The following is a 14,677-nucleotide window of genomic DNA, read 5'->3' on the forward strand; positions in this document are numbered from 1 at the left end:
TGAATAGAAATAACAAAAAGAAATATTACTTTGGAGATTAAAATTTTAAATTACATGTATATGGCACCCAAATGTAACATGTTTGCAAATGTCAAAGCATTATATGTTGAAGCTAAAACTAACATAGAGAAGCCTGATTGGGATTTTACCTACATACATGAATATTGTATGAGAGGAAATAAAAAGGTCTAGTACGGTGATATGCAACTAAAAAAGTGATATCTAGTGAGGAGAGAAACTGTGTGTTAAAATGAGAGAATAGCCACATAAGTCCTGAATAATAATAACAAAAAAAGATTACTTTGGAAACGGAAATTTGTAAATTATTGAATAGAAATAACAAAAAGAAATATTACTTTGCAGATGAAAATTGTAAATTACATGTATATGGCATCCAAAAGTAGGACTTGGCCTATCCTTTCTTGGAGTAGACCTAGGTGATAGGAGAGAAGAACATGCAAATGTTTAAAGGGGTGATTGCATGAGAGGAATCAAATATTTTAATTAGTAAATATCTTCTTTAAATTTTTTCATTCATTCATATTCATATATATATATAATTTAATCTTATGTTGTTAATGATGGAGTAGATTTGTAGCCCTGGGACAACTCAACTAATGATGGTTGCGTAAGTAAATGAAGTATTATATGTGAAGAGGTTTTTCGTTCACATCACCCCAATTCACATATATATGCAGAATGGTCATATCTAAGCGCCTAGCCAAGAGGTTATAGTAGTGGGAGGTTATAGTAGTAGTGGTTGGAATCGACCATTTGCTCAAAAAGTCTCAAGGTTTCTACCCCATCCCCATGCTGAGCATGACCAACAATCATTGCATTCCATGAGACAACATCACGCTCAATCATCTTCTCGAAAACTTTTCGTGCATCTTTTATGCCTCCACATTTGGCATACATAGTAACCAGGGAGTTGACCACAGACATGGGTGACTCAAACCCCATACAGAAAATATGGGCATGGATGTGTCTTCCATGCTCCAGAACTCCTAGGTTGGCACATGCACTAACAATGCTAGTAAAAGTTTCCTCATCTGGCTTCAAACCAGTGTGTTGCATTTGACAAAAGAGTTTTAGAGCCTCTTCACTATACCCATGCTGTAGGAGATCACATCTTATTCAGGCATTTTGTCTAACACTTGACGGGCATATTGTAGGCTGCCAGATTTAGCATACATGTCTACAAGAGCACTTCCAACGAACATATTTGAGTCAAAACTAGTATGGATAATGTGGCCGTGAAGTTGTTTACCTTCTTCAAAAGTAGGTAAGATGGAACTTACACTGAGAATGCTTCCATAAGTGAATTGATTTAGTTTCACACCTATCTGTTTCATTTGGAAACTAAGCTTTAAGGCCTCCTAATAATGGCCATTATGTGCATATCCTGCAATAATTGCATTCCATGAGATTAAGTCACGTTCCTACATTTTATCAAACACACATAGTGCATCTTCTATGGTTTGAGTTTTGGCATACATTGTAACAATAGCATTGCACACGGAAACTTGGGACTGGAATCCACTTCTGATAATGTACGCATGGACCTGTCTGCCAAACCTCAAATCAATGAGAATAGCACACGCATTGACGACACTGACAAATGTCAACTCATTTGGCTTCATACCGGTCTGGTGAATTTGATTAAAAAACCTTGTGGCCTCGTCCGCTTGCCCATTTTGGGCATATCCTGCAACCATGGCAGTCCAAGAAACAATATTTCGAATCGGCATTAAATCAAACATTTGGCGTGCACCATCTACTCTCCCACATTTGGCATACATATCAACAAGAGCAATCCCAACAAATACATTTGACTCAAATCCAAGCTTAACAACCTGTCCATGAATTTTCCTCCCATATCCTAAATCCACCATGCTTGCACATGCACTTACAACGCCGGCTAAGGTGAACTCATCAGGTTTCGTGCCCATCCATTGCATCTGGCCATATAAATCCATGGCTTCAACCTGATCACCACATTGGGCATATGCCGCAATCATTGCATTCAAGGAAACTATGCTACGTTCATGCATTTTTTCAAATAGACACCGTGCATTTTCCACATACCCACATTTTACATAACCTGTAAGAACCATAGTCCATGAACAGACATCTCGTTCAGGCATTGTGTCAAACACTTGGCATGCATCCTTAATTCTCCCACACTTCACATACATGTCAATCATACAATTCCACAAATAGATGCTTGGCTTAAAGTCGGTTTTAACTATATGGCCATGAACCCTCTTGCCCTCTGCTAGGGCTCTGCTATTTCCGCACTCCAGCAAGCGACGAATATAAATATTAGGATCCACCTGAACAAACCTGCAATATGTAGAATTCAGAACACCTATATCATGGCTACTTCCCTGTTCTTCTTTGGGATAATCTTTGAGAGCATAACCAAACTCTCTCCGCTTATTCACCCAATACCTACACTCTAGATGAAACACCAATGTATTCAAAATTCTTCTCTGAGTATGATGATGGTGTCCGAGCTGTTTTAAACAGGTGAAATTTTGATAAGATGAATGGCACTGAGTGCTATGAATTTCACCTAGAGTACTCAGAGAAGCATTTTGAATACATTGGTGTTTCATATAGAGTGTAAGTACTCGGTACAAGTAAAGTTAGCTTCATGTTCTCACCCATAATGATTGCCTGGTTCGTGACCAACATCACGATAGGACAGTATAATATTGTGAAATATTATCCTGGAGCATTCAAGGCATTCAACCCATATTATATATACTATTACTTTCATGAATATCACTAATAAGGATGGGTGATGCTTGGAGGTGTAGTCTTATGTATAACAGGTATTGATTATTCACATGATGATATGTGTCTCATTTTATCATATAGTATACTTGGAATTGTTTTCTAACTCAATTGATAAATCCATACCAATGATTTTCTCAAACAAAATTCATAACTTCATCCCAATTATTTATGTTAAAGCTATACAAATAGAAACACTAACATCAGTGCTTTGTTCTGACTGGATCCAGGTGTCGAGGCCATGTTTGCAGACTTGGGCCATTTCAACAGGAAATCAACCCAGGTCCAAGCTATATGTCAAGGACAGAATTATTAGTATTTCATCATACCTGTGTGCTTCATCCTCAAGTTTTAGTACTGTTATCACCAAAATAGGACCCTGATAGGCTGCTGATCAGACTATCTCGGTGTAACTATTTCAAACCAATCTTTTAGCTAAGGCTTAGCCTCCTCAGCCTGAGAGGGCTCTCTCAAAGGGTTAATGATTTAGATTAAAGATATGAATAGATGGCTAACTCTATGGTTTGTAATTGTATATGTTTATAGGTTGAAAGATGAAGGCTGGCTACCATTGGGCTATGGAGTCAAAGTATGTTTCAGTACCACAACAAGATCAGCTTAACATGAAGTCAGGGCATTCAGCATTTGAATATTCAGAACACAACACACATATGGAACCACAGCTCATAAGTGCACACAGGAAGTCAAAGCACAATCAGTGAATTCTGAGTGATTGTACACCTATGCAACTGTAAACAAAACTAAGGAAAGGACAACACACATTCTGAATATAAGAAATCCTTCATGAATACTGAGTAGTGAAGCCAAAGCATTCTACCTAGCATGGAAGTCAAGGCATTATAGAGTTCGAGTGTAGAAATGACAATACAAAACAGTGAAACATAGTAAGTTTATCCATGAAGGAAGTCAGAGCATCAGTGATGAATTCTGAGTATCATAAGTAAACACCACTGCAATGTAAGTATTGGAAGATGCCATCATAACAAGAACATACAAGAACTCTTCATGAATCTTGAGTTGTCTAAGTAGAAATCTGCATTAGGTTAAAAAGATACACAGTGTGCACATAGAGCAGCAGCTGAGCCAAAAAGTCTCCAACCCTTTGCTAATTTGACCTCTTGCTCTATATAAAGCATTTAAAATTAGGATTCCATCATCTCTCATCAAGAGAATTCGAATTTGCCATCAGTGACACCTATTCTAACCATAAAACAAACCATTAATTAGAACTAGTTGTTAACTAGGAGTGCTAGTGACCTAATACAACTAGGAGTGTAACTCCTTATTATGACTAAAACAACCTTATCTAAACATTTAAAACATTCTTTGACACCTAAGACTCCATGAAGTCGAATTTGATGAAGCCTCCCACGTGGTCATCTGACTGCTGAAGACAAACCCTAGAAATTAGGGAACATGTTTCCTTGTTTTTAGGTTTAGAATCCCTAAAAATGGCACGTGGGACAGAGCCTTTGTCTCCTCATCAATGACACATTTTACGAAACTGAAGGAGGTTTTTGTAGCCCATGTTGTCTAGAACAAAAACCTCTGCTGGTTTTTTAAAACATTCCTCCAGCTGTTCAGAATCTGTCCTTGAAAAACACGTGTCAAACAGGAAACTGTCCCTTGCTTTGTTCTAGCTGAAAAATAGGTCTTGGGACAGAGGTCATAACTTCTAGTAAACAATGTATTTGGAAAAAATGAAGGAGGTTTTTGTGAAAAAATCCATGCTGAACAAAAACCTCTTTTTGTTTTTTGAAACACTACTCCAGCTGCCCAGAATCGATCCTTGAAGAACACGTGTAAAACAGGAAATTTTGATTCTTTGAAAAACTGCACCTACAGCAGTTTTGTAGCGCAATTTTGATCACCTGTTTCTCCCAGCTCATAATGAATTTGAGGAAAATGAAGGAGGCTTTTTTGAATCAGTCCATGCTGAACAAAAAATTCTCTTGGTTTTTTGAAACATCGTTCCTACCGCCCAAAATAAGTCTTTGAAAAACAGTTGTCAAACAGGAGATGAAAACTGCACCTACAGCAGTTTCGTAGCGCAACTTTGGTCACCCTTTTCTCCCAGCTCATAATCAATTTGAAGAAAGTGGAAGCGGTTTTTTCACTTTAGTATCTTAGGAATGAAAACCTCTTTCACGTTTCAGAGAGTAGTTTTCCACTGCTCAGAAACTCTTATAGAAGTTGACTAGTAAAAACAAGGAAACAAAACTCCTCCTTTTTAGAGTTTCATTTTTATGTTCATCTTCGAATCCTTCTGCTGACCATGATGTCTCTTTAACCACATTAAATGCATTAAATCAACCATATACCCTGCTCAAATACTTGTGCTAAGACAAAAATTCTTTAATGGCGCCTGGAGCATTATGAATCAATACTAACTATGAGATAATGACCATTTTCATAACATAGAGTTTAGAGTTCATGAATGTCCTTCCTGTCCTTGTTTTGCCTTTGCTTGATGTTTATACCTTGTAAGTAATCCCTTTCAGCTGCCCATCCTCAAAAAGATATCCTTTTGCCTTACAAAAATGATCCATCAAATCACAATATGTAGCTACAACAGTTTCGTAGCGCGCTACAAAACTGCTGTGCATTAGGCATCACTTACAGCAGTTTCGTAGCGCGCTACGAAACTGCTGTGTAATTTCAAAACACAGCTTTAAGACCAAAATTTAACCTTTTTGAGTCTTTCTTTTTCTTGAAATGGCTTTCTCCACATGTCATAAAGCTTGTTCAAAACTGAATATAATAAACACCATTCTTCAAGGAAAACTTTCAAAATGTAATCTATATCAAAATTTAGGATTACCTTACATGCCTTGCTTGAGCCTTCAAAGAACTCTGATGTATGTTGACCCTGAGTTTGCCAAGTGCTTCTTATGCATGAAAGGAGTATGAGAATAACCAAGACCAATTCTCCCTTACCTTACCCTTTTCCTTTGAAATCTTTTCAGTGATAACAGTGGCTCCACTTGGGATAGTGTGCCCTTGTGGTACACTAAGAACTCGTAGGTCCAGTGCTTTGTCCATTTTATGAAAAACATAGATTTACTTGACGAGCATTCCTTTCCAACTTCTTGGGCCTTCACCTCAGGCTTAAACTTGATGATCATTGTGAGATAAAGAAATCTACCACTACTAAAAAAAATGCTCAGTCAACCTTGAGCTTATTTGCATTTTCCTACCTACCTACCCTATCAGCTGCATTCTCCAATTGTAGCTCAAGGAACATGAAACTTCCAATGAAGCCAATCATCAATCTGATCTGAAACTTGGATCTCCTTACTGTGCTTGAAGCATAAATAAACCAGAGACTGAAATAACCAAGGAAGCATGAGGTGTAACTGTTCTTCAAGATGAACATATAATTGGAAGCCTGAACAGTAAATCTTTTCCATGTAGTCAGCTATAGGGTCACAGAATACATAATCAGCTTGATGGTTCTCGTAATTTTCTGGTTGTGCAAACTAATCTTCAACAGCAGTGTACTCTTCCTCAATCGTGAAAGAGAAAGGAAGCAACACTCTCTCCTTGTGTTCTACTATAGAAAGCTTCTGAAAATAATGATCATGATTATGAAAACTATATGCCTGAATTTGACCTTGTAAACCTTCAATGTCTTTCTCAATGTCTTTGGCAAATTCATCCAAAAATTTCATCTTATCCTCTGCCTTGCAGTCAAATGATTTTAGATAAGAAGACAAGGACAAAGAAAATCTTTCATCTATTTCTTCATTAATATGATCATCATTCCATTGTTTGAAACCTTGAATTGAAGGAGAGTTTGCCACCACATCTGATCTATCTATCCATTCCTCCAAAAACATAAGCCAAAAGTCTTCAAATGACTTAATGGATTTGGTAGGGAAGCTTTCAATCCACTGTTTACATTTCCCTTGAAATGAATCATAGAACAACATAATGCAGACATCCTCATGTTTAACTCTAAGAAGCTCTGTAAAATCACAAAAATTTGATATATGCTTCAAAGTTAAACTCAAATCTTCTCCATTGAATTTTGGACCATTCCTTAGAAAATACGCATCCTTGGGAAAATGATTTGGGAAACCATGAACTCCTGAAAAATCTATGCATGCATACCTTGAACTAAGAATGGTAGCATCTGGGTCCTTCATAACTCCAGTGGAATCACCATGAATCTATGAATTTCGAATTCTTCAACAATGGAGTCGCCAAGGTAGATTTGCAGCCTCAAAAACCTTCTGAGCTCCTGCTACCTTCAGAAGTTCAGCTTCATAATTTCGGGAATGAGTAATCTTCAGGCTCCCGGCAGACGCACCAAAATGTTATCACCAAAATAGGACCCTGATAGGCTGCTGAGCAGACTATCTCGGTGTAACTATTTCAAACCAATCTTTTAGCTAAGGCTTAGCCTCCTCAGCCTGAGAGGGCTCTCTCAAAAGGTTAATGATTTAGATTAAAGATATGAATAGATGGCTAACTCTATGGTTTGTAATTGTATATGTTTATAGGTTGAAAGATGAAGGCTGGCTACCATTGGGCTATGGAGTCAAAGTATGTTTCAGTACCACAACAAGATCAGCTTAACATGAAGTCAGGGCATTCAGCATTTGAATATTCAGAACACAACACACATATGGAACCACAGCTCATAAGTGCACACAGGAAGTCAGAGCACAATCAGTGAATTCTGAGTGATTGTACACCTATGCAACTGTAAACAAAACTAAGGAAAGGACAACACACATTCTGAATATAAGAAATCCTTCATGAATACTGAGTAGTGAAGCCAAAGCATTCTATCTAGCATGGAAGTCAAGGCATTATAGAGTTCGAGTGTAGAAATGAAAATACAAAACAGTGAAACATAGTAAGTTTATCTATGAAGGAAGTCAAAGCATCAGTGATGAATTCTGAGTATCATAAGTAAACACCACTGCAATGTAAGTATTGGAAGATGCCATCATAACAAGAACATACAAGAACTCTTCATGAATCTTGAGTTGTCTAAGTAGAAATCTGCATTAGGTTAAAAAGATACACAGTCTACACATAGAGCAGTAGCTGAGCCAAAAAGTCTCCAACCCTTTGCTAATTCGACCTCTTGCTCTATATAAAGCATTTACAATTAGGATTCTATCATCTCTCATCAAGAGAATTCGAATTTTCCATCAGTGACACCTATTCTAACCATAAAACAAACCATTAATTAGAACTAGCTGTTAACTAGGAGTGCTAGTGACCTAATACAACTAGGAGTGTAACTCTGTATTATGACTAAAACAACCTTATCTAAACATTTAAAACATTCTTTGACACCTAAGACTCAATGAAGTCGAATTTGATGAAGCCTCCCACGTGGTCATCTGACTGCTGAAGACAAACCCTAGAAATTAGGGAACATGTTTCCTTGTTTTTAGGTTTAGAATCCCTGAAAATGGCACGTGGGACAGAGCCTTTATCTCCTCATCCATGACACATTTTACGAAATTGAAGGAGGTTTTTGTAGCCCATGTTGTCTAGAACAAAAACCTCTCCTGGTTTTTTAAAACATTCCTCCAGCTGTTCAGAATCTGTCCTTGAAAAACACATGTCAAACAGGAAACTGTCCCTTGCTTTGTTCTAGCTGAAACATAGGTCTTGGGACAGAGATCATAACTTCTCGTAAAAAATGTATTTGGAAAAACTGAAGGAGGTTTTTGTGAAAAAATCCATGCTGAACAAAAACCTCTTTTTTTTTTTGAAACACTACTCCAGCTGCCCAGAATCGATCCTTGAAGAACACGTGTAAAACAAGAAATTTTGATTCTTTGAAAAACTGCACCTACAGCGGTTTTGTAGCGCAACTTTGATCACCTATTTCTCCCAGCTCATAATGAATTTGGGGAAACTGAAGGAATATTTTTTGAATCAGTCCATGCTGAACAAAAACCTCTCTTGGTTTTTTGAAACATTGTTCCTACCGCCCAAAATAAGTCTTTGAAAAACAGTTGTCAAACAGGAGATGAAAAACTGCACCTACAGCAGTTTCGTAGCGCAACTTTGGTCACCCTTTTCTCCCATCTCATAATCAATTTGAAGAAAGTGGAAGAGGTTTTTTCACTTTAGTATCTTATGAATGAAAACCTCTTTCACTTTTCAGAGAGTAGTTTTCCACTGCTCAGAAACTCTTATAGAAGTTGACTAGTAAAAACAGGGAAACAAAACTCCTCCTTTTTAGAGTTTCATTTTTATGTTCATCTTCGAATCCTTCTGTTGACCATGCTGTCTCTTTAACCACATGAAATGCATTAAATCAACCATATACCCTCCTCAAATACTTGTGCTAAGACAAAAATTCTTTAATGGCGCCTGGAGCATTATGAATCAATACTAACTATGAGATAATGACCATTTTGATAACATAGAGTTTAGAGTTCATGAATGTCCTTCCTGTCCTTGTTTTGCCTTTGCTTGATGTTTATACCTTGTAAGTAATCCCTTTCAGCTGCCCATCCTCAAAAAGATATCCTTTTGCCTTACAAAAATGATCCATCAAATCACAATATGGAGCTACAGCAGTTTCGTAGCGCGCTACAAAACTGATGTGCATTAGGCATCACTTACAGCAGTTTCGTAGCGCGCTACGAAACTGCTGTGTAATTTCAAAACACAGCTTTAAGACCAAAATTTAACCTTTTTGAGTCTTTCTTTTTCTTCAAATGGCTTTCTCCACATGTCATAAAGCTTGTTCAAAACTGAATATAATAAACACCATTCTTCAAGGAAAACTTTCAAAATGTAATCTATATCAAAATTTAGGATTACCTTACATGCCTTGCTTGAGCCTTCAAAGAACTCTGATGTATGTTGACCCTGAGTTTGCCAAGTGATTCTTATGCATGAAAGGAGTATGAGAATAACCAAGACCAATTCTCCCTTACCTTACCCTTTTCCTTTGAAATCTTTTCATTGATAACAAGTACCATAATGAGAAATTTGGGTTGTTTGTTGCAGCTTGCTTTCTGTGTGTTGGTTTACCCATCTCTGCTTATCACATATATGAGACAAGCGACTTATTTGATAAAAAACCCAGGGGACATAAGCTCTACATTTTACAAAGCAATACTACAACCTGTGTATTGGTCAATGTTCATTGTTGCCACTTTAGCAGCCATTGTAGCCAGTCAAGCATTGATTATAGTAACATTCTCAATCATAAAACAGTCCATGGCTCTTAGCTGCTTGCCTCGAGCTTATTTTCCACCACAGGGATGAAAAACGTTGCCTTATTTCATATCATAATGTACTGATATTCAGTATATAATGAAAATTCTAAGCATTTACCATGTTTTAAATATGCATTCATTTTTAAATTTATGGTAGATTATCTACGTATGAATCATGATTTGAAATCTTGGCATCGTTGAAGAAGAATACCAAAGTTTTTTTATTTTTAGGTTATCATTAGATAGGTAAAAGATGGACAAGATGTCACAATGTGTTTTTAAATTATGTTTTGGAAGAGGTAAAAGTTTTGATAGCGTTTTCAATTTACTTCAGTTTTGATAGTGGATATGTGAGCTGGGCTATATGGAGATAATTAGAGCTATTTAATCTTGCTCATTGTTTGCCGAATTTGAGATTCAAAGTTTGTCTACCAAATGTTTTACAACAAATTGACAACATTGGTTAGCTTGCTGCTTGAATCCGCATCAGCTCTTGAAACGTCACCACTTATGGATTACCAGCAGAGAATAATAGCATATATATGGTTAGATATTTTATTTTTCTTACTTATATTGTTACTGGTCTTGATGGTGTTGTTTTGGTTGTGGCGAATTTTAAGAAGAATTGATCACACTCCTTCGGAAGTGCTAGCCCTTGATGCTCAGTTGTGATGTAAAATATAGGAAGATAGAAATCTTTGCATTGTTGTATTGATAATATGTTGTTTTTATTGACTTTTGGGGCTTGGAAAAACTTGTTTCCTTCACTGGTGAGAATATTAGAAGGATACTCTATGACAAATAGTGCACGGGACATCGTTTACACAAAATATTTTGCTTAAACTACCCTTCACTCTGTTTTTTGCTATCTCTGAAGGCGTTTATCTATCATCTGTATTGAATAAGGTACCACAGGGAGGTTGGTGTCCCTTCCTTAATTGCAACAATTTTTCTGACCATAATGTTCTCTTGGAACTATGGAAGGCAGAAAAGTATAAATATTTAGCACGGAGAAAACTCAGCATAGAAGGTTTGAATGGATTGCTTCCCAGGGTGAATTCACGTGTACCAGCAATTTGTTTCTTTTGCAGTGACCTTATTTCCGGCTTACCACCGATTATTGAGAATTATGTAAAGAATGTGGGGTCTCTGCATGAAGTTCTTGTCATTGTCACCATAAGAAGGGTTCCAATCAAGACAGTGCTTTTGTCATAGAGATTTATGGTTGGAAAACTAGAGCCAAAGGGTGTATATAAATGCATAGCCCAATATGAGTACCAGTCTATGTGTTACAGGCCCAAGCCACCAAACAACACTTTTCCCATGTTGGGTCCCTTCAAATTCTGAATCTAAGAAGCCCCATAGGAGCAACAAAATGAAAATGATACCTAGAAAATCACTCTTCTTGCCTAAGCCACCAATCCTAGCAAGGCTTAAGGAGGACCAATGATAATTATAAGGATCCCATGCTTCCACTATACTCTCTATTGCTTTATGATCCAATATGTTTCTCATCTTATCTTTCCATTTTGTTTTGAATGTGGAGTCTTTACAACTTGCAATATAGTATGCTCTAAGCTCCTGTAGCAATATTCAAAATGTGGCTACAGTTGCTTTATAGTATCTGTAGATGAGGGTATGCCCCCTTTGTCTGCTATGGCAGAGAGCTGGGCTCTTGCTATGAGTACCTCATAAAACTCACCCTCATATGTCAGTTGCAGTGTCTTATTTGGGGACAAGAACACAGGTCCTTGAGCTGCGGCCATGGTTTTAATATCAATCCACTTTTGACTTCTTCCTTGCTTGGTAGCAATTTACAGAAAACTCTGTACCCCAACAACCAGTATGTTCGAAACTTGTTCGTATCAGACACTAATATATCCAGGGTTTTCATATGGGCATCTCTGAAATTTTGGAAAATAAATTGAAGCATTTGGCAAGTTTTGGCCTACTACTCATAAACATCAATCCGAAAAAGGGGTATGTGTTGTAGTATTTGTAAATGAGTAAACATTTAAATTTAGTTTTATATGAAAAAAGATTTAGTATGCATAATGAAACATTAAATTAAAATAATAATAATAAAACAGTTTAATTGACATCTCATATGAAGTTAGTAGTGAAAAATGTCATTTTAATAGAGTTCTGGCAAGTTAAGGAATTTGTGCATCCCTATATTTACGAAAATTTCACCGAGAGTTTGATTTCAGCAAGGAGTTTGATGGCTTTCACTTGTATTTTTCGAAACACCTAGTTGACAGAACCATGTAGTAGGAAAAGGACATTTAATTTTTACTCTCACGATGGTTTGTGACAGCTAGCAACCTTGTGTGCCCTCTTTAAAAGTGACAATTCATTCTTAAATATGTAACATATGGAAAAACAAAATCTCCAAATACAAAAAAAAACTTAAAATAATGTACAAAAATATGTTCACATAAACAACAACTGCTAAATGAATAATGGACAACCTCTATATGACATTAACTATAACTCATTATCATCCACCCTTGCTTTCAAGAATGTCCATTCATATGTCGCTATTCTTCCACACACTACTATTACTTATCCATATTCAAAACACACATAACTAATAGTTTCAAGTGTCACTCAATATAATCCAACCTTGCGTTCAACAATGTCCATTCGCATGTCACTATTCTTCTACACACTATTATTTATAAAATATCTATATTCAACATACACATAACTAACAATTTCAATTGCAACTCTTTATCATCCACCCTTGCTTTCAACAATGCCCATTCACATGTCCCTATTCTTCCACACTCTATGCCTTACGGCGTTTCCTTTGCAACATCAGGGGCAAATGCTAGTTCACTAAGTTTTTTCATTGCCCACTCCTGACTTCTTATTACCTAGCGAAGTGAGAGCACATTATATGTACCATGCTCATCACATTTTAAAAGTTCCCGAGTTTATAAAACCACTCTGAATTAATTATCTTCTTTTGGTCGTGAGGTCGAATCTTTGCTCCTTCCGTGACTCTATATGATGCACCTGATTCCTTCAAGCCCATCTATACTAATGGGCAGCTCCTATGAGGTGAAGGTATTTCCCGTTATTTTTTCTTTGCATTGACCGTGACAAAAATTTAAATTACGACGAGTGGGATTCCTTACCAGAGTGGGTCAGGAAACCATATCTGACTTATTGTCGGGAGTCAGACTTTTCTCCTTTCGCCTAAATTCATAGATTCGTGCCTCCAACTTTTGTCTAGATGTTGGGCGATGATGCAATGAAAAAGGGGCCAACGTTGGGACGTGATTAACCCAACACAGTTTGGCCCTTAAATTTCACATTCCTTGAGTTTTGAACATAGGAAAACCTCTCGATTAATACACCACCGGTGAGGCTCTCCACACTCGCCAAAGCTCAGTTTGTGGTGACTTTTTTTTTTCCTATTCCCATACTCCAATCCTTCATAAGCCAAAGTACTTGATGGGAGCGATCACGCACTAAATTCAAATTTTGCATTATAAATGTTTATATAAATTTAACTCATCCCAAATGGGTACTTGTCCACCCTTAACGTATGGAACGAATACCACGCATATAGTCGACTTTGAAATCAAACCTTAAACAAAAGATCCATGGACACCTGTCAACATTTGTTCAAGTTAGGACATTCACCTATCCGCTAACGTGGTGTCCCCTGACTATGCATCGGGACCAATTATGGTCAGCCTTCTTTTACCCGCGATATTTTTACACCAAATTCCAATCGATAGCCAACCACTGACAAGACAAAATACGTAGTTGGAGTTGGGACGGAATTTGCTACTTGTTATGCCCCTAAAAAAATCGGATGGCTGACCTATGACCCTTATTCACCGCATTAGATCACACAAATGCAAAGGGAAATTTCTTTGGTGGTAGCTATCTCCTTCACGCTACCTTAAGCCATTGAATGACTGTTTCTCTTTCATTCTTGTTGTTCCTCTCACTTAAATCAGTGTGCACTGCTACTATGGGTTAATCAATTCAATACATATGAAGATAGGGAAAATCAGTTAAGAAGCCTCTGACACTCTTAACATAAAGGTATTTCTAACTATTATTAAAAAATAGTTATTATTATTATTGAAATAGTTATTATTATTATTGAAAGTAGTTCGTGGAGTTGATATAGATGAGAATGCATAAAATAAAAATGTTTTAAAGTATTTAAATTGAAAATAAGGAAGAAAACATTTAATGAATGAACTACGCCACATGTGAGACAATTTGTACTTCGAGGTTTCTAAATAATTCTTCCACTTCATGTATCATATCAATCAAACTTACACATATATGTATGATTACATTCTTGTTAGCAAGATCACAACAAACGACTAAAAAATAAGATCTAAGTCCTAAACAAAAACACAATCAAAACCACTAACAACCGCTTTCTCGATTATTTCTAGGTCTCCCCCTTAATGGCGAAAGAATTTATTTCCATAGTTGGAATTATGGATAATGTGTTGTTCTTAATGGAAACCTACTTGATAAATATGTCAAAACCGTGATAATAGGATGATTATGCAGACTGATATAGATGCTACATGTGATATAGAAAAAAGAATGTCAATCCATATGAAGATGGATGATAAAAGAAAAGTTTGAGAAAGTATACACGTGTCCTGAGA

The 14,677-nt window shown here is 36.7% G+C and overlaps 1 protein-coding gene across 1 annotated transcript; it reads right to left on the bottom strand.

The window, feature by feature from the left end:
* Window positions 1-1,392: 1,392 nt before the first annotated feature.
* LOC149229180 (pentatricopeptide repeat-containing protein At4g37170-like) lies at window positions 1,393-2,700 on the bottom strand. The gene is made up of 3 exons (XM_089380974.1): window positions 2,609-2,700; window positions 1,498-2,454; window positions 1,393-1,405 (listed from the first exon to the last, which is right to left on the bottom strand). The coding sequence occupies exons 1-3, from the start codon at window positions 2,698-2,700 to the stop codon at window positions 1,393-1,395; spliced, it is 1,062 nt and encodes a 353-aa protein (XP_089237100.1).
* Window positions 2,701-14,677: the final 11,977 nt, after the last annotated feature.

The sequence above is a fragment of the Pinus tabuliformis genome, chromosome J (genome assembly GCF_031772625.1).
Source record: "Pinus tabuliformis cultivar Carrire ecotype Pingquan chromosome J, CPIR1, whole genome shotgun sequence".
Lineage (NCBI taxonomy): Eukaryota > Viridiplantae > Streptophyta > Pinopsida > Pinales > Pinaceae > Pinus > Pinus tabuliformis.